We start from the raw sequence: 19,047 nt of genomic DNA on the forward strand, positions 1-19,047 counted from the left end.
TGAGATTCTCTCTCTCTCCCTCTGCCTCTCCCCTCCTCCCCTGCTTCGCATGCTCCCCCCCCACAAAAAAAAAGTTTTTTGTTGTTTATCTGAAATACAAATTTGATTGAGTGTCATGTATTTATAATTACTGAGTGTGGCAACTCTGGACTGGCAGGAAAGAACAAAAATCCAGTGAGGTGTGCATTCTTACTGTTATTGAATTGACAGGCTGTTGAGGACAGGGAATTAGGTCTCACAGTGAATATGTTATGGACTTCAGAGAATCCTTCGGGGAATTGTGGGAAATACAAGCAAGGTTCATGCTGAGGTCCTCGTGAAACTTATATATAGCCACATGAATGTGGACAGCAGATATCAAAGTAAGGAAAATTTCAGACTTCAGTGAGCCAGATAGAACTACCTACTTATGATGCTAGAAATGATACAGTCTGACTTTTAAGGTGACATTGGACGTTTTGCTTCAAATCCTTTTGGAAAATAATTGGGTTTGGATGGGGGAAGGTCTTACCTCTTAACTGCTTATAGAGAACAGAAAACAAATCTAGAGGGTCTTTTTTACTGATCAAGTTTCAGCACTTAATGAATGCATTAGCTTTATAGGCTGAAATACTTTTATTTTTAATTACCCAAGAATATTCAAGATGAATGGACATTTCTTAATGTCATAACTATACCTATTAAGTACAAATTAGTTATCTAGTTAAATGTGAACAATGTTTCCAACCTAATTTGGGTAATTGCAGGATAAACATCACTTTGGGGATTGCATTTTCTCGAATCTGTTCTCTTATTGTTCATACAAAAAATATCCAAATACCCACTTTATACCACAGTATGTATGGGCTCCAAACATACTTTAATCCTTCAGATAGAATTATAGACTAGTATAGTTATTTATACATACTCTACTACATTAAAAAAAGGTGGGCTGATTTTATCTGTGTATTTTTTTGGACCATCACATGCAGTCAGGCAGAGTTGGCATCAGTTTTGTTCAACAAAGCTGCTTATAGAAAGTGGCAGAATTTGAGTTGGGCTTCTAAGGTGACTCCACTGTCTCCACTCCACTTTCTCCTTCAGTCCCAGGTCATGACTAGAGTCAACCTAGCTCCTGTTTCCATATTTTTTTTATTGGTAAGTCAGGTTCCACCTGGGCTCCTCTCTACAGCGACTTTCCTAAGTAGTTTCCACAGATTTATCTGGCTTTTACCAGGAATAAGTAAGACATTTGTCAGTTGAGTTGGTTACACTTTGGAGTTGGGTTTCAGGATAACACCCTGCAGGTCAGAGACAGTAACTAGTGGATTCCATGCCTTTGGTGCTGGTACAAACATCTCCATCAAAACTGTGTCGTCTTGGGGTGCCTGAGTGGCTCAGTTGGTTAAGCATCTGACTTCTGCTCGGGTCATGATCTCACAGGTCATGAGTTCCAGCCCCGCATTGGGCTCTGTGCTGACAGCACAGGGCCTGGAGCCTGCTTTGGATTCTGTGTCTCCCTTTCTCTCTGCCCCTACCCCACTCATTCTCTTTCTCTCTCTCTCTGATGAATAAACATTAAAAAATTAAAAAAAAAACCTATGTCTTCTTTAATTTCAGTAAGTAGATCTTTAATTGTTGGCTGCATGAATCCATCTTTTTTTTAATGGTCCAGGCTGAAGTGTTTTAATACAGTCAGAATTTCTGAGGGGCACCTGGGTGGCTCAGTCAGTTGAGCGTCCAACTCTTGGTTTTGACTCAGGTCATGATCTCCTTGTTCATGGGTTTGAGCTCTGATTCAGGCTCTGTGCTGACAGCGCAGAGCCTGCTTGGGATTCTCTCCCTCTCTTTCTGCCCCTCCCCTGCTTGCTCTCTCTCAAAATAAATAAAAATAAACTTAAAAAAAAAAAGAATTTCTGAGCAGCAAAGGTGCTATAGGTGGTGGAGGTACAGGCAGAGGAGGAGGTGGAGGGAGTGGAGACAGAATCGGATGAGGAGGAAGATGGCTGGCCAGCTGTGGCAACATGGGAGGAAGTGCAGCTCAGGATTCTCCAGGGATGGTTAGGACACAGGCAGGCACATTTGTAAATTTACCACTTATGTGACACATTTGACCAGAGCTCGGACAGGTCAAATTTTCCAAGATGGTCCTTCAGTGCTTCCTGGAGTTTGCACAATTCACTTTCCAAAATGCAAAACCATTGTTTTAGACCAGAAAGTTCTTAGTGGCAGATACAGAATGGAAAGATGCGGTCTTTCAATACTTCTAAACTCTGGGCCATTGCAGTTCCTATACCAGTTGTACATAGACCACACTCTATTTTACTGTATCTTTGATACTGGGAAATTTGAAGTTCCAGTATTATCTTAGCCAGCTTCTGCTGAGTGTTATCTATTGAAGCAATAACCACTCTTTCTGGTGATGGTGGCAGACTGGGAAGTATAATTAGCTTGAACTGAAAGTAAAAGACTTTTTTTTTTTTTTTTGGATAATCTTTTAACTTTGGCTTTTAGCTTTCTTCCTCATTGTGTCAACTTGGGCATGATTTAAGTCTAAGAGCCTGGGAATTAGATAGAGTCAGGGTAGTGGCCTTTCCCTTGCTATAGGGGCTACACTATTTTATGCAAGAGTTCCAATTTCTCCACATCCTTGCCAACACATATAATCTCGTGTTTTTGATAATGGCTATCCTAATGGGTGTGAGGTGGTATCTCTTTGTGGTGTTCATTTTCACTTCCCTAATGAATAGTAGTGTTAAGCATGTTTTCATGTGCTTATTGATCATTTGTCTACATTCTTTGGAGAAATGCCTAGTCAAATACTTTGCCCATTTTTTAAATTTATGCTTTTTAATGTTTATTTTTGAGAGAGAGACAGAGTGCGAGCAGGGGAGGGGCAGAGAGAGAGGGAGAACAGAATCTGCAGCGGGCTCCAGGCTCTGAGCTGTCAGCACAGAGCCTGATGTGGGGCCCGAACGCACACAATGTGAGATTATGACCTGAGTCGAAGTCGGATGCTTAACTGACTGAGCCACTCAGATGCCCCCCTTTGCCCATTTTTTAATCTGGTTGGTTTTTTTTGGTTGTTTTTAAGCTATAGTTCTTATATATTCTGGATATTCATCCTTTATCAGATATATGATTTGCAGATCTTTTCTCCCATTTTGTAGGTTGCATTTTCTCCCTGCTGATTCTGTCCTTTGGTACCTGAGTGGCTCAGTCAGTTAAGGGTCCAATTCTTGATTTCAGCTCAGGTCATGATCTCACAGTTCTTGAGATCCAGTCCTGCACAGTCAGTGCAGCGCCTGCTTGGGATTCTCTCTCACTCTCTCTCTGCCCCTCCCCTGCTCACTCTCTCTCCCTTTCAAAATATTTTTAAAAAAAATAAGATTTGAATCAGACTTCTGATACTTCTGTAGGAAGGGGTTAAACATTTCTGCACCCCCTCCCTTCCTCACTGTCCTTCCCCAACCCCACTGAGAAGGGTTCAGAGAATGTAGATACCTCAATTCTCTTATTTTCTTGTTTACATGAACCTCTAAGAATCTATTCGCCTCCATGCCATGGAGAAGACAGTGTGGAGGCATGGGAAAAAGGAAATATATAATAAGATGTTTATTAAAGTAATTTCTAGTGCTTATTATCTAAGGCACTGCAAAATGAATTCTATATCCCATATATAGGAGGATCTTAAAGTTCTCTCCTTGATAGTGATGGAGTAATTTTATGAACACTTTTTTACCATGAAGTTGAACTGGTCTGTATCAGGAAAATGCCTTTTTTCCTAGTTTTAAACTTAACACTAATGACCTGCTGTAATGTGTAGAATGTGTAAAATTAAGCATGGAAGTAAACTGAAGAGGAGATGTGGCAAATTTTAACAGAATTCCCTTCTGCAAAGGTAGGAAAACAGTGTACCCGCTGAATATACACAACTAATTAGATTTCATTTCTTTCCAAAGCACTCAGTTCAACATATTTGTAGTCTAACTTGCAATTTATGTATTTTCCTGGGCTTTTATTAATCAACTTTCACAATATATCCAGGATGGACAGTTCCCTAGACTGTGAATAAAAGAAATAGGAGACACACAAAAGTTAGGCAGTTGCCAGGCGTTAAAAAGTAAGTTAGTAGGGGCACCTGGGAGGCTCAGCGGATTAAGCGTCCATCTCCTGATTTTGGCCCAGGTGATGATCTCATGGCTGTGGGATCGAGCCCCACATCAGGCTCCCACACCGAGCGTGGAGCCTGCTTACAATTCTCTCTTTTTTTTCTCTCTCTCTCTCCCCCTCCCTTCTCCTCTCCCCTGCTCATGTTCTCTTTCTCTCTCAAGTTAAAAAATAAAAATAAACTAAAAAGTAAGTTAGTAGAACTATAGGAAGAAATTTAAGAAATTGATTGTGGGGTTCACCCACTGGCCACAACACTTCCAAGTAAACTGGAAAAAATAACACTCTAAATTGAAAGTCACAGACACTGAGGAAGAGGAATTCTTTTAGATGTCAAGAGGTCTTTATTGAAATAATAGCACAGTTACACTTCTAATAATATCCTTTCCACTTGTATACAATAGATTAAAAATGCTTGCTACATACAGTGCACAGACAGTTCAATAATTAGAACCAACTCAACTGCATTTGAAATAAATAAAATAGCCTATTTAATAATTTAAAGTAAAATTACTGTACAATATGAAAATAAAGATACATAAATGTTAGGATCTACAATGCCATAGAAATAAAATCATTATTCTGCATTACACAAAACAGTGCAAGAAACAAATCCAAATAAGCTTTTGGAGTGCAAAGTTTAAAATTTTCCATTTTAAATTATCATGCAGACATAGCATTTCAAACCATGCTATAGTCTATGGCAAATTTTTTATTTTTAAGAGGAAAAATGCTAGCCAGTCAGTTTACTGTACCATCAAGTGTTGCATCACATAGCACTGCTGCTCTGCTTCTACAGTACAGTTTAGAAGGGAGGTATCCTGTTGCATTCAAAAAACTGAAATTAACAAGTTTCTGAAGCAAACATATTTACCTTTTAAGCCTGAAACGAAATAATGTGACAAAATAGTAATTATATCCCTGGGTTTAAGAAAGAAAAGGCCAATCCCACACAATGAACTAAGAAGCAGTTTTCCATCCATCTTTCAACTCCATAATGATCCTTAGTGAAAATAACCATGTAACTTTTGAGAGACATAAAAAATTCTGACCTCTAGCTGACAAGTGATACAGTATCATGGGCTTGTGAGAAAAGTAATTTCTGAACACCTATGTTTAATTCGTGTAGAGCTTGGTTGCGTTACATGTAATAATATGCTTAAAGTATAGCTCAATTTCAATGTGTATATAAAACTGTTATTTAGGCAAAGACCAAGGAATGCATTTAATACTAAACCGTAAACACATCGTCCACCTCGGAGTGCACACTGACAACATAAGAGCTCTTCCGCAGACTTTGGCAACAAGACTACATATAGCAGATCACAGCAGCACGAGCTCACGTGGAAGACTGAAAGCACTGCAGAATAACACCACCCAACAGTTCCTATCAAAGGGATACATGGTAATAAGGGGCCTCCTCGTGCTAAGCCGCTTTCCCAGTCAGTCTATGTTCTTCAGATTTGTTATTTTCACAACTCAGTAGTCTTAAGTCTCTGTGCTTTCACTGCATAGATTGACACTGGGTTACTCTATCCGTTGTAAGTCCAGAGGGTTACAGTTCTGTCTGCAGAGGACGACAGGAAGGACAGATCCTGGGTGTGCCATCTGCACTGAATCACTTTGTCCTTGTGCTCCCCTACCACCATGATAGGAAGCTGCTTAGTGAGATCTCCTAAATTAAAAAGAGAGATACTGATTTACAATACAAAATAAGTATATGTATAGATTTCACACACTTCCTGTTACTTGAAGACATTATAGTATACAAAGTCCTAAACTACATCAATTTAATACATTTAAAGGTTTAAACGGGGATATATTATTGAATATCTGTTAGTAGGATTGGGTAAAATATACACAGCAACATTGGACACAGCTGCCACTCTCTCCTTGAAACTATCTCTCAACTTCTCTCTGACTTTGGTGCCACTACATCTTGGTTTCCTTTGCTGGTTTGCTGTTGTTCCTTTCCCAGGAATCAGCCTTCAAATTTCCTGTTTACTTTATATCCACTTCCTACGAAATTTCATCTAGTACCATGATACCATGGCCATTTGTATACTTATGACTCACACATTTCGCCTCCAACCTTGACTTCTCACCTGAGCTCCAGACTAGAATGCAAATAGCTATTCGACATCTCACTTGACTGTCTCATAGTCATCTTCATTTGTTCAAACTGAACACTTGATTTTCTTGCCCAAACCTGTTCCTCCTACCTATCTTCCTTATCTCAATTAACAGCACCACCTAGTTGCTCATGCCGAAAACCTAGGAATTAGCATTCCCCTAACTCCTCAAATTTAATCCAAATTAAAATATATCCCAAATTCAGTCACTTTGCACCACCCTCCACCTCTACCACCCTAGCCCAAGCTACTATCAATCCCTCAACTGAACTGTTCTGATAATCTCCTGATATTTATACTTATAATCCATTCTCCCTACAGAACTCAAAATTACCTTTTGAACAATATCAATAGATATCAAATCAGATCACTCCCTATTTTAAATATTCCAAAGGATTCCCATTATGCTTTTTAAACATGCCTATAAAACCCTGCCTCAGATTTATTCTTCTGTCCCTCACTCCCTTAGTTCTCTAAGTCCCAGCCACACTGGTTTCTTGTAGCCTCGTGAACGTGTTGAATTCACTCCTGCCTCAGCACCTCTCTAGAAGCTACGATCTCCTCCTGGGGTCCTGCCCTGGCTGTGCCTTCTCATCACACAAGTCTCTGCACAAATGGCATTTCCCTAGAGAGATCTACCTAAGCCTACCTAAAATAGCCTTCCCTATCCACCCATTCTCTCCCACCTTGCTAATTTTTTAACTGCACTTACCAATACTTGAAATTACCTCATTATCTGGTTTACTTTTTATTGACCTCTAAAATGTAAGCTCCAGGGGTGCCTGGGTGGCTCAGTCGGTTAAGTGTCTGACTTTGCCTCAGGTCATGATCTCATGGTTCGTGGGTCAAGCCCCACGTTGGGCTCTGTGCTGACAGCTCAGAGCCTGGAGCCCGCTTCAGATTCTGTGTCTCCCTCTCTATTGCCCCTCCTCTGCTCCCACTCTGTCTCTCTCAAAAATAAATAAATATTAAAAAAATATATTTAAAATGTAAGCTCCATCAAGGAGGAAGTTCCCTGTCTTATTCATCTCTCTTCTGTCTCTAGTTGATACAAAATAAATGATTGCTTACTAAGTGATTAAAAATAAAACTAGATGCTGAAGATATAATTACACATATTATACATTTTTTAAAGCAGAAGCAGGGGTGCCTGGGTGGCTCACTCGGTTAAGCAGCCGACTCTTGGTATCGATTCAGGTCATGATCTCATGGTTCGTGCGTTCAAGCCCTGTGTTGGGCTTGCACTGACAGTGCAGAGCTTGCTTGGGATTCTCTCTCTCTATGCCCCTCCCATGCTTGAGCTCTCTTTCTCTCTCAAAATAAATAAACTTTAAAGTAGAAGCAAAGTGGAGTACATAAATGTGTATTTTAACACCTACCATCATTGAACTCAAAATGATTCATTGTAATAAGTGCTGATTCTTTTCAATATTTTAAGAACTACTTAATAAGACTATTCACTTGATCTGTTTAATAATTTTCTATAAGTTACATCAATACAGTACCAGTAATTTGACCACTGAATACTATAAAACTAAAATTTGAAAATATTATATAGTCCATTACAGCAGATTAACAACAACATCCCAAATAGCCATAAAAATCCTGGAAGAGAGCACAGGCAGTAATTTCTCTGACATCAACAGTAGCAACATTTTTCTAGGTATGTCTCCTGAGGCAAAGGAAATGAAAGCAAAAATGAACTCCTGGGGCTACAGCAAAGTAACAAGCTTCTGCACAGCAAAGGAAACAATCAACAAAACAGAAAGAGAACCTATGGAGTGGGAGAAGATACTTGCAAATGACATATCTGATAAAGGCTTAGTAACTAAAACATAATAAAGAACTTACACAAACACACACACACACATAAAAAAAAACCCCAAATAATCTATAATTAAAAATGGGCAGAAGACATGAACAGACATTTCTCCAAAGACAGACAGATGGCCAACAGACACATGAAAAGATGCTCAACATCACTCATCATCAGGGAAATACAAGTCAAAATTACAAATGAGTTATCAACTCACACCTGTCAGAATGGCTAAATCAACAACACAACACAGGTTTTAGTGAGGATGTGGAGAAAAAAGGAATTCTTGTGCACCCAAAAGGTGGGAATGTAAACTAGTATAGCCACAATGGAAAACAGTACAAAGGTTCCTCAAAAAATTAAAACTAGAGTTATCATATGATCCAGTAATTCCATTACTGGGTATCTACCCAAAGAACACAAAAACCCTAATTCAAAAGATATATGCACCCTTGTATTTATTGTAGCATTATTTACAATAGCCAAGATATGGAAGCAACCCAAATATCCACAATAGATGAACAGATATGGAACACACACACACACACACACACACACACACACACACACACACACACAGGAATATTACTCAGCCATAAAAAACAATGAAGTCTTGGCATTTGCCAACAACATGGATGGAGGGTATAATACTAAGTGAAATAAATCATTCAGGGAAAGACATACACCATATGATTTCACTCATATGTGGAATTTAAGAAACAAAACAAAGAAAACAAGGAACAAAAAAACCAGAGTCTTAACTAAAGAGAACTGATAGTTACCAGAAGGGAGGTGCATGGGGGATGGATGAAATAAAGGAAGGGGAAAGGGATTACAAGTATAATTATCTCAATGAGCACCGGGTGATATATGGAATTGTTGAATGGCTATATTTTATACCCAAAAGTAATATAACACCATATGCTAATTATACTGGAATTTAAAAAGAAAAATTAAAAAAAAATATGTGGATTAAAAAAAATCCCAAATAGGAGAGACCACAAAAAAGGAAAAAGTCAATCTCTCTCACCTTGAAGGTCTGTCACCTTTATTTTCATATCATAGGATCCTGTTAGCAAGTAGTGAGCTCCAGGAGAGAATCGAACAGAGCGAACATCGCTGGAATGAGGATGATAACTTTGTACCATTCTTCCTCCTCTTATGTCATACAACATGCAGCTAGAATCTTCTTGTCCTGTGGCCAAGAGACGTCCACTGGGATCTACAGCTACAGATGCCACTGCACTGCCTGAATAGAAGACAGAATAAAAGTTTCACATGGAAAAACCAATACAGCTAAACTACAACAGCTAATTGTGTTCATGGAACCATACATTAAAAATTTAACGTAGCTGGGGCACCTGGGTGGCTCAGTCGGCTGAGTGTCTGACTTCGGCTCAGGTTATGATCTCACGGCTTGTGAGTTTGAGCCCTGCGTCGGGCTCTGTGCTGACAGTTCAGAGCCTGGAGTCTGCTTCTGATTCTGTGTCTCCCTCTCTCTCTTCCCCTAACCCACTCACATTCTGTCTCTGTCTCTCTCAAAAATAAATAAACATTAAAAAAATTTTTTTTTAATTTAATGTAGCTTGTCAATACTGTTAAGGAAAAATCCAAATCAACATTCAACCATGGACACCTGGATGGCTCAGACAGTTTAGTGTCTGACTTCATTTGAGGTCATGATCTTGCTATTCATGAGTTCGAGCCCTGCAGAGGGCTCTGTGCTAACAGCAAGGAGCCCACTTCAGATCATCTGTCTCCCTCTCTCTCTCTGCACAACCCCCCCATGCATGCATACACTCTCATTCTCTCTCTCAAAAATAAACATTAAAAAAAAACATTCAACCAATAAACACTTTCATCCTTTTTAGAGACAAAGTGTAAGCAAGATTCTATGAGAAACAAGAAAGTCTGTTTTGTTTTGTTTTTTTTTATCATCTGGGAGAACCCCCTGGGACACCATTACCTATAACACAATAGTACAATAGATGAGCCACTATTCCTAAGGCAGTGCTATCTCTGCTGGGTAAGTGTCCAGAAATACCCCCATAACCAGCTCAGAGTCTAGTTAAGGGAATAAGAAATTAAGTAACAAAATATGTTTTAGGACATAGTAGAGGAAATGTGTCTAAGCAACATAAGAATAACTGCCAGCAGGAACTGGATGAAAATAAGTGCTGAGTTCACAGGTTGCATCCCTAAATCCAGATTAGGCATTTTCAATGGGGGTAATAATGCCCCCAAGGGAGTGCAAAGTGGTTTCCAGGGGATAGGAAAACTCTTAAACATTAAAAAAAGTTTGTTAGCACCCCCACCCCCCAAAGCTTAACCCCACCCAACAAAATCTTACTCCTTAGTATTTAATTTCTCTTGTTAGGAAAAAATTTAATTTAGTTTTTCTCCTCGCAGGGGGCAATAATGAAAATAAGGTTGAAGAACACTGCTCTAGGCTGACGTGGCTTGGGAATACTTCACAGAAAAAAGGGACATAAGTTAGACTTTAAAGAACAGTAAATAGTATAAATAAGAGAGAAACTGTATTTATTATACACATATGTAAAAATAAACTTTGCCTAAGATTTTGATAGAGAAAAGATGAGGGCTATTACATGAAACAGAATTACATGAAATAACATTTAGAGGAAAAGTATAAAAATGTTTAAGGACAGGTGGCTTAGTTTGCTGGAGTCACTTGGTTCAACAAGTTAACATAAAAGGTAGTTTGTAGCTGAGCCATAAAAGGCAGATTAGGGTCAAGGGGTGCCTGCATGGCTCCGTTAAGTGTCCGGCTCTTGATTTCAGCTCAGGTCATAATCTCACGATTCATGAGATCAAGCCCCACATCTGGATCTGCACTAACAGTGTGGAGCCTGCTTGGGATTTTCTCTCTCCCTATCTCTGTGCCCCTCTCCTGCTGTGCTCTATGCTATGTCTCTCTCTCTCAAAATAAACAAACATGAAAAAAAAAAAAAAAAGGCAGGTTAGGGCCAGACTTTTAGGCATCTGCAGTGTCAAACTGCAGAGTTTGAACTTGTTCTTATACACAGTGAAACATAACTGCAAATTTCCCAGCAAGAGAATTATATAGTCTAACCAGTACTTTGAAAAGATTAATCTATGTGAAAATGTGTTTCAAATTCAAATAGACTTTGAAGTCTAAAAGGGTAACCTCTAGAAGACAAGACAACTAATAGAATAACAAGAGAATAAGAGCCTAAATGAAGACAGACACATTTTACCAAAAAAAATTTAATGAAGAATCAACAGTCTTGTCTTCAATGGGGCAAAAAAAGGAGAAAAAAAAATGAGTCCTAGATTTCAAATCTAGTTGCATGAGGAAATAAGAGAACTGTTATCCAAAAAAAGGGAAAAAATGAGAAGAATTGATGTGCAGGGGAAATATAATGACTTTAGTTTTATACATGCAAAGTTGATGATGCCAACAGAAATCCAGGAAAGTCTGTTAGGCTCCAGGCTCTGGGCTGTCAACACAGAGCCCGACACAGGGCTTAAACTCACGGACCACGAGGTTATGAGTTGAGCTGAAGTCGGACACTTAACCGACTGAGCAACCCTAGCGCCCCACAAATATATAATTTTAAATAGTGATAAGAGCTATGAAGTCAACAAATGGAGTTCAGTGATAGAAAATAATAGTGAGGTCCCAATTAGTGCAAAGAAGGCCTCTCTGGCAAGGTGCTACTGAAGCTAAGACATAAAGATTCGAAGGACCTAACCAAGAGAAGACAAATGGAAGAACATTTCAGGTCAAGGAAACAGCATGTGAACTCACTAGAGGTGGGAAGTTTGGTACATTCCAGGAAATGAAAGGAAAAACAAGTGATCTAAGACTAGAGGAATACACAATGCCAGATCAAGCAGGGTCTTGGGGGCATGGTAAAGAGTCTGCACATTAACCTAGGAGCAATCACAAAGCACTGAAGTGCTGTAAGCAGAGTCTGATGTGCTCTGGCTGTTGTGTGGACCGTGGACTGGAGGTGGCAAAAGTGTAAGTGCAGACTAAGGAAGCTCTTGCAGTGGTTAAGTTGAGAGATGGTGGTGGTTTATCTTAGAGTGGTGCCAATAAAAATGGAAAGCAGTAGATGGATTTAAGATAAATTTTGGAGGCTAAAACAACAATTTGTTTATGGATTGATTACTGGAGGGAAGGAGAGAAAGAAGGATCTGGGGAGACTCCTTCTGGCATGGACAATGGGTGGTAGTACCACTTAGGTGAGGAGGTGTGGGGCAGTTTTGTTTAAGGAGAGAGGTCATTGATTCAATAGTTTGGTTTAAGACACGTTAAGTTTGACATATCCTAGAAGATATCCAAAAGAAGGTTAGAAATATGAGCCAGCCATGCAGAAAAAGTTTGGGCTAGAGACAAAAATTTTAGGTCTGTCAACATATGAGTTACACTTAAAGCTGGAGGAACAGATGTAGTCAAGTAGAGAAAGGAAGGAGACAAAAGTCCTAGTCCTAGGGAATGTCAAATTTAGAGACTAAGCAGATAAGAAAGAATCACAAAGGAACAGTTATACAGAAATGTAAAAGGAGAATAAAAAGCCCAAAAGAAAAGAGAAAGAGGTTAACTGCTGCAAGTCACCGAGAACTGAAGTAAAATAAGGATTTAAAGGTGATGCGACAGGGGTATCTGGGTGGGTCAGTCGGTTAAGCGTCAGACTGTGGCTCAGGTCACGATCTCATGGCTCTTGAGTTCGAGCTCCATACTGGGCTCTCTGCTCTCAGCACAGAGCCTGCTTTGGATCCTTTGTCTCCCTCTCTCTCTACTGCTCCCCCGCTGGTTCATTCTCTCTCTCTTTCTCTCTCTCAAAAATAAACTTAAAAAAAAAAAGGTGACTTGACAAAATGAAATTGTTGGTGACCTTGAAAAATGTAGCTCTTGCTGGAGTGGAGGAAGCAAGAGACAGACTGGAATAGGTGGAAGACTAAGGGTGAGGTAATGGAAACAATATATGTAAGCAAGACTTCTGAGACATCTGGGTAGAAAGAGCAAAAAATTGGGAGGGGGATAAGGAGGTCAACAGAGGAACTTTGGGGCATTGCCAATTCTATAACATTTTTGTAGGTCTATGGTAGACAAGAAAGAAGGGCAGATCCAGTAGAGGAGATAATGTTGCAAGAGAGAGGAGATGACCAAAATGTTGAAGTCTCTGAAAAGGAGAGAAAAGGGGGTGAAATAATTTAGACAACTAGGGGAAATTTGGAGATAAGTCAGTGAGATAAATGTATAGAAACTAAGCAAAGAAAACCAAAAAATACAATTATTAACACCAAGAAAAACAAAAGATATGAAAGAAAAGGAAAAAAAAAGATATGGATAGCACAGTAAGTGCTCAGAGTGGTTAAAACAATGTAAAGAATGAATACTGATCTAACCAAAAATGGTACAGCTATATTGAAAAGATAGGAGACAGAAAGTATGTGAGTGGATGAGGAACAACAGGAATCAGAAAGGGACATGAAAAGTTTGGGGCGCCTGGGTGGCGCAGTCGGTTAAGCGTCCGACTTCAGCCAGGTCACGATCTCGCGGTCCGTGAGTTCGAGCCCCACGTCAGGCCCTGGGCTGATGGCTCGGAGCCTGGAGCCTGTTTCCGATTCTGTGTCTCCCTCTCTCTCTGCCCCTCCCCCGTTCATGCTCTGTCTCTCTCTGTCCCAAAAATAAATAAAAAACGTTGAAAAAAAAAATTTAAAAAAAAGAAAAGTTAAACCTTCATCTTTTATGGTGTTAAGGGAATAAACAATCCTACAAATCTATGATTATGCGTATGTTATTTAGAAATATGGAAACTATGAAAATACAACTACTACAAAAGTTTAAAATGGTTGCCTTGGAGGGAATCCTAGGTGGCTCACTCAGATAAGCATCCGACTTTTGATTTTGGCTCAGGTCATGATCTCATGAGGTTCATGAGATGGAGCCCTGTGTCGGGCTCTGCGTTGACAGTGCAGAGACTGCATGGGATTCTCTCTCCCTCTGCCTCTCCCCCACTTGTGCATGTGACACATGCACACGTGCGCACTCTCTATCTTTCAAAAATAAATAAACATGAAAGAAAAGGTTTCCTTGGAGAAATGGGAAACGAGGCAATGGCTGAAGGACAGGGGACAATTCTCAGGGTACTGATATTTTTCTTATTCAAACCTTATTGAACTGTTTGGTTCTTTAAACCATGTTACACATTAACTTTGGTGACAGTGCAAACTAAAGTTTAACAAATCAATGATCACATATTCATATATAAAAATACACATGTGTATGTATTCCAGAATCAAGCTTGCTAGAACAAATCATATCTGGTTGGAATCAAAGTATAGAAAAAGGTCCATGTAAAAACTAAAAAAACAATAGAACAAATCAATGAAACTAGGAACTGGTTCTTTGGGGGAAAAAAAATCAATAAAATTGATAAACGTCTAGCCAGAATTATGAAGAAAAAAAAGACAAAGGACCTAAATAAATAAAATCACAAATGAGAGAGGAGACATAATAACCAACACCACAGAAATACAAGTAATTATAAGAGAATATTATGAAAAATTATATACCAAAAAATTGGCAACCTGGAAGAAGTGGATAAATTCCTAGAAACATATAAATTGTCAAAACTGAAATAGGAAGAAATAGAAAATTTAAACAGACTGATAACCAGCAAAGATACTAAATTAGTAATTGGGGCACCTGGGTGGCTCAGTTGGCTAAGTGTCCAATTTCAGTTCAGGTCATGATCTCATGGTTTGTGGGTTCGAGCCCCGCATTGGGCTCTGTGCTGACAGCTCAGAGCCTGGAGCCTGCTTTGGATTCTGTGTCTCCCTCTCTTCCTGCCCCTCCCCTGCTCATGTTGTCTCTGTCTCTCAAAAATGAATAAACGCTAAAAAAAATTTTTTTTTTTAAATCTATAGATAGCATCATCCTTAATGGGAAAAAACTGAGATCTTTTACCCTATGGTCAGGAACAAGACAAGGGTGTCTACTCTTACCATTTTTATTCAACATAATGCTGGAAGTCCGACCCACAGCAATCAAACAGCAAAAGAGAAATAAAAGGCATCCAAACTGGTAAAGAAGAAGTAAAACTTTCACTACTTGCAGATAACATGATACTATATATAAAAAAATCTGAAAGACTCCACCAAAATCCTGCTAGAACCTAACAAACAAATTTAGTAAACTCACAGGATACAAAAATCAATGTACAGAAATCTGTTGCATTTCTGTACACAAATAATAAAGCAACAGAAAGAGAAGTTTAAAAAAAACAATCTTAACAAATGCACCCAAAATAATAAGATACCTAGGAATAAACCTAACAAAGAGGTAAAAGACCTGTACTCTGAAAACTGTGGAACACTGATGAAAGAAATTGAAGATGACACAAAGAAATGGAAAGATATTCCATGCTCATGGACTGGAAGAATAAATATTGGTAAAAATGTCTATACTACTCAAAGCAATATACACATTTAATGCAATCCCTATCAAAATACCAACAGCATTTTTCACAGAACTAAAATAAACAATTCCAAAATTTGTATGGAACCACAAAAGACCCTGAATAGCCAAAGCAATCTTGGAAAAGAAAAGCAAAACTGGAGGCAACACAATTCCAGATTTCAGGTTTTATTACCAAGCATTGGTAATCAAAACTACAGTACTGGCACAAAAATCTACAGAACAGAACAGAAAACCCAGAAATGAATTCACAACTATATGGTCAATTAATCTTCAACAAAGCAGGAAAGAATATCCAATGGGAAAAAGACAGTCTTTTCAACAAATGGTGTTGGGAAAACTAAATAGCAAAACACAAAAGAAAGAATCTGGACCAGTTTCTTACACCATATACAAAAAGCAATTCAAAATGCATTAAAGCCTGAAATGTGAGACCTGAAACCATAAAAATCATAGAAGAGAGGGCCGCCTGGGTGGCTCAGTCGATTAAGTGTCCAACTTCGGCTCAGGTCATGATCTCACAGTTCATGAGTTCGAGCCCCACATCTGGCTCTCCCTCCACTCTCAGCACAGAGCTTGCTTCAAATCATCTGTCTTCCACTCTCTCTGCCCCTCCCCTGTTCATGCTGTCTCTCAAAAATAAACAAACATTTTTTTAAAAAATCCTAGAAGAGAACACAGGCAATAACTTCTTTGACACTGACCAAAGCAACTTTTTTCTAGACATGTCTACTAAGTAAGGTAAAAGAAACAAAAGCAAAAATAAACTATTGGGACTTCATCAAAAATAAAAAGCATCTGCATACTGAAGGACATAATCATCAAAAGTAAAAGGCAACCTACAGAATGGAGGAAGATATCTGCAAATGACATATCTGATAAAGGGTTAGTAACCACAATATATAAAGAACTTACACCACACAATACCAAAAAAACAATCCAATTAAAAATGGGCAGAAATATGAATACACATTTCTCCAAATAAGTCCTACAGATGGCAACAAACACACAAAAAGGTGTTCATCATCACTTACCATCAGGAAAATATAAATCAAAACTACAATGAGATATCAACTCACACCTGTCAGAATGGCTAAAATAAAAAAACACAAGAAGCAACAGGTGTTGGTAAGGATGTGAAGAAGAAAGGAAGTCTTGTGTACTGTTAGTGGGAATGCAAACTGGTATAGCCACTCTGGAAAACAGTATGGAGGTTCCTCAAAAAGTTAGACATAAAACTACCCTATGATCCAGCAATCGCACTACTGGGTATTTACTCAAAGAATACAAAAATACTAATACAAAGGGACACATGCACCCCTATGTTTACAGCAGCATTATTTACAATAACCAAATTATGGAAGTAGCCCTAGTGTCCATCAACTGATGAATGGATAAAGAAGATGCAGTATATATATACACAATGAAATAATACTCAGCCAAAAAAAAACAATGAAATTTTGGGGCACCAAGGCGGCTCAGTCGGTTAAGCACCCAACTTCAGCTCAGGTCATGATATCGCAGTTTGTAGGTTTGAGCCCTGCGTCGGGTTCTGTGCTGACAGCTCAGAGCCTGGAGCCTGCTTCAGATTCTTTCTCCCTCTCTCTCTGTCCCTCCCCTGCTCAAGTTCTGTCTTTCTGTCTCTCTCTCAAAAATAAACATTAAAAAAAATGAAAATTTGACATCTGCAATAACATGGATGGAGCTAGAGGCTATAATGCTAAGTGAAATAAGTCAGTCAGAGAAAGACACCGTAAGATTTCACTGATATGTGGAATTTAAGAAACAAAACGGATGAACATAGGGGGACAAAAAGAGACAAACTAAGAAACACACTCTTAACTATGGAGAACTGATGGTTACCAGAGGGGAGGTGGTTGGGAGGATGGGTTAAATAGATGATGGAGATATTAAGGAATGCCTTTTTGATGAGTACCAGGTGATGTACAGTATAGTTGAATCACCATAATATACACCTGAAACTAATGTAACACTGCATGTTAACTACCTGGAATTAAAATAAAACCTTAAAAAAACAAAAACCAAAAACCTAAAGCACTGAGTGAACCTCAAGTGAAACACCTAGCAATATTCGCTGCGTCAATGCCAGTCCCTAGTGAGCTGTTTATTGATAGCTGGTTGGTAATTTTATGCCACCTCTAGTCATAAATGAAGGTTTATTAAAACAGTAAGTAAAATATTCCTGGGGAAAAAAAAGTTCCACGAAAGCCAAGAGAATTGATAAAGCACTAAAATAACAAAACAAAAACACCACCAAAAATTAAGAATGAAAAGTAGTCCTTTTCATTTTGAACAGTGCCATAAAAACTACAAAGCAGAAAAGGGACTCTAAAATAAAAACAATTGCAGGATATTGTGCTTCTCTTAAAAGGTGATATAACATGGGGTGCCTGGGTGGCTCAGTTGGTTAAGCATCCAACCTCGGCCCAGATCAGGATGTCACCATTCATGGGTTCAAGCCCTGTGTCAGGCTCTGTGCTGACAGCTCAGAGTCTGGAGCCTGCTTTGGATTCTGTGTCTCCCTCTCCCTCTGCCCCTCCCCAGCTCACACCCTGTCTCTTTCTCTCTCTCTCTCAAAAATAAATAAACATTAAAAAAAATTAAAAAGGTGACAGGGGGCGCCTGGGTGGCGCAGTCGGTTAAGCGTCCGACTTCAACCAGGTCACGATCTCGCGGTCCGTGAGTTCGAGCCCCGCGTCAGGCTCTGGGCTGATGGCTCAGAGCCTGGAGCCTGCTTCCGATTCTGTGTCTCCCTCTCTCTCTGCCCCTCCCCCGTTCATGCTCTGTCTCTCTCTGTCCCAAAAATAAATAAATGTTAAAAAAAAAAAAAAAAAAAGGTGACATAACACAAAGAGCAATACCCTCGGTTTACATGGAACGATCCAAGGTATACTGTTAAGTTCAAAAAGTAAGTCATGTATTATATGCTACCATTTCTGTGTGCATTCTTTAGACATATGTTTAAAGAAGACAGGAGGTTATGATATATACAAATTTCTTGGTTATACACTTAAAGAATATTTATAGAAGAATAAATAAGAAATTGGTTCCTTAGGGAAAGATACCAAGGAATGGGAGTGAGAAGAAAATGATCTTGTTCAATTTCAATTTCTGCCGTATTTTAAAACATGTTTTTTAAAGGTCTGAGTTCTGGGGCGCCTGGGTGGCTCGGTCGGTTAAGCGTCTGACTTCGGCTCAGGTCATGATCTCACGGTCCGTGAGTTCAAGCCCCGCGTCAGGCTCTGTGCTGACAGCTCAGAGCCTGGAGCCTGTTTCAGATTCTGTGTCTCCCTCTCTCTCTCTGCCCCTCCCCTGTTCATGCTCTATCTCTCTGTCTCAAAAACAAATAAACGTTAAAAAAAAAAAAAAAAAAAGGTCTGAGTTCTAAAAGAGCCCTGCTGACAGAATAATTGGCACATGACACTTAATGTCTCTGGGCCTCAGTTTCCTAAGCT

The 19,047-nt window shown here is 39.2% G+C and overlaps 1 protein-coding gene and 1 pseudogene across 6 annotated transcripts in view; both read right to left on the minus strand.

The window, feature by feature from the left end:
- Positions 1–987: 987 nt before the first annotated feature.
- On the minus strand, positions 988–2,523 carry LOC112848825 (proline-rich protein 11-like; annotated as a pseudogene).
- A 1,947-nt stretch (positions 2,524–4,470) lies between these two features.
- Positions 4,471–19,047, minus strand: part of WDR47 (WD repeat domain 47) — a 72,336-nt gene continuing 57,759 nt past the window's right edge. For all 6 annotated transcript variants that reach the window (XM_025934913.2, XM_086717738.1, XM_086717739.1 and 3 more), the window contains 2 exons: positions 9,128–9,346; positions 4,471–5,824 (listed from right to left, as the gene is read on the minus strand). In XM_025934913.2, coding sequence (XP_025790698.1) covers positions 5,682–5,824; positions 9,128–9,346 — 362 coding nt within the window. In that variant the 3' untranslated portion in view covers positions 4,471–5,681. The remainder of the gene's footprint in view (positions 5,825–9,127; positions 9,347–19,047) is intronic.

Source organism: Puma concolor, chromosome C1 (assembly GCF_028749965.1).
Source record: "Puma concolor isolate L17-30 chromosome C1, mPumCon1.1.hap2, whole genome shotgun sequence".
Lineage (NCBI taxonomy): Eukaryota > Metazoa > Chordata > Mammalia > Carnivora > Felidae > Puma > Puma concolor.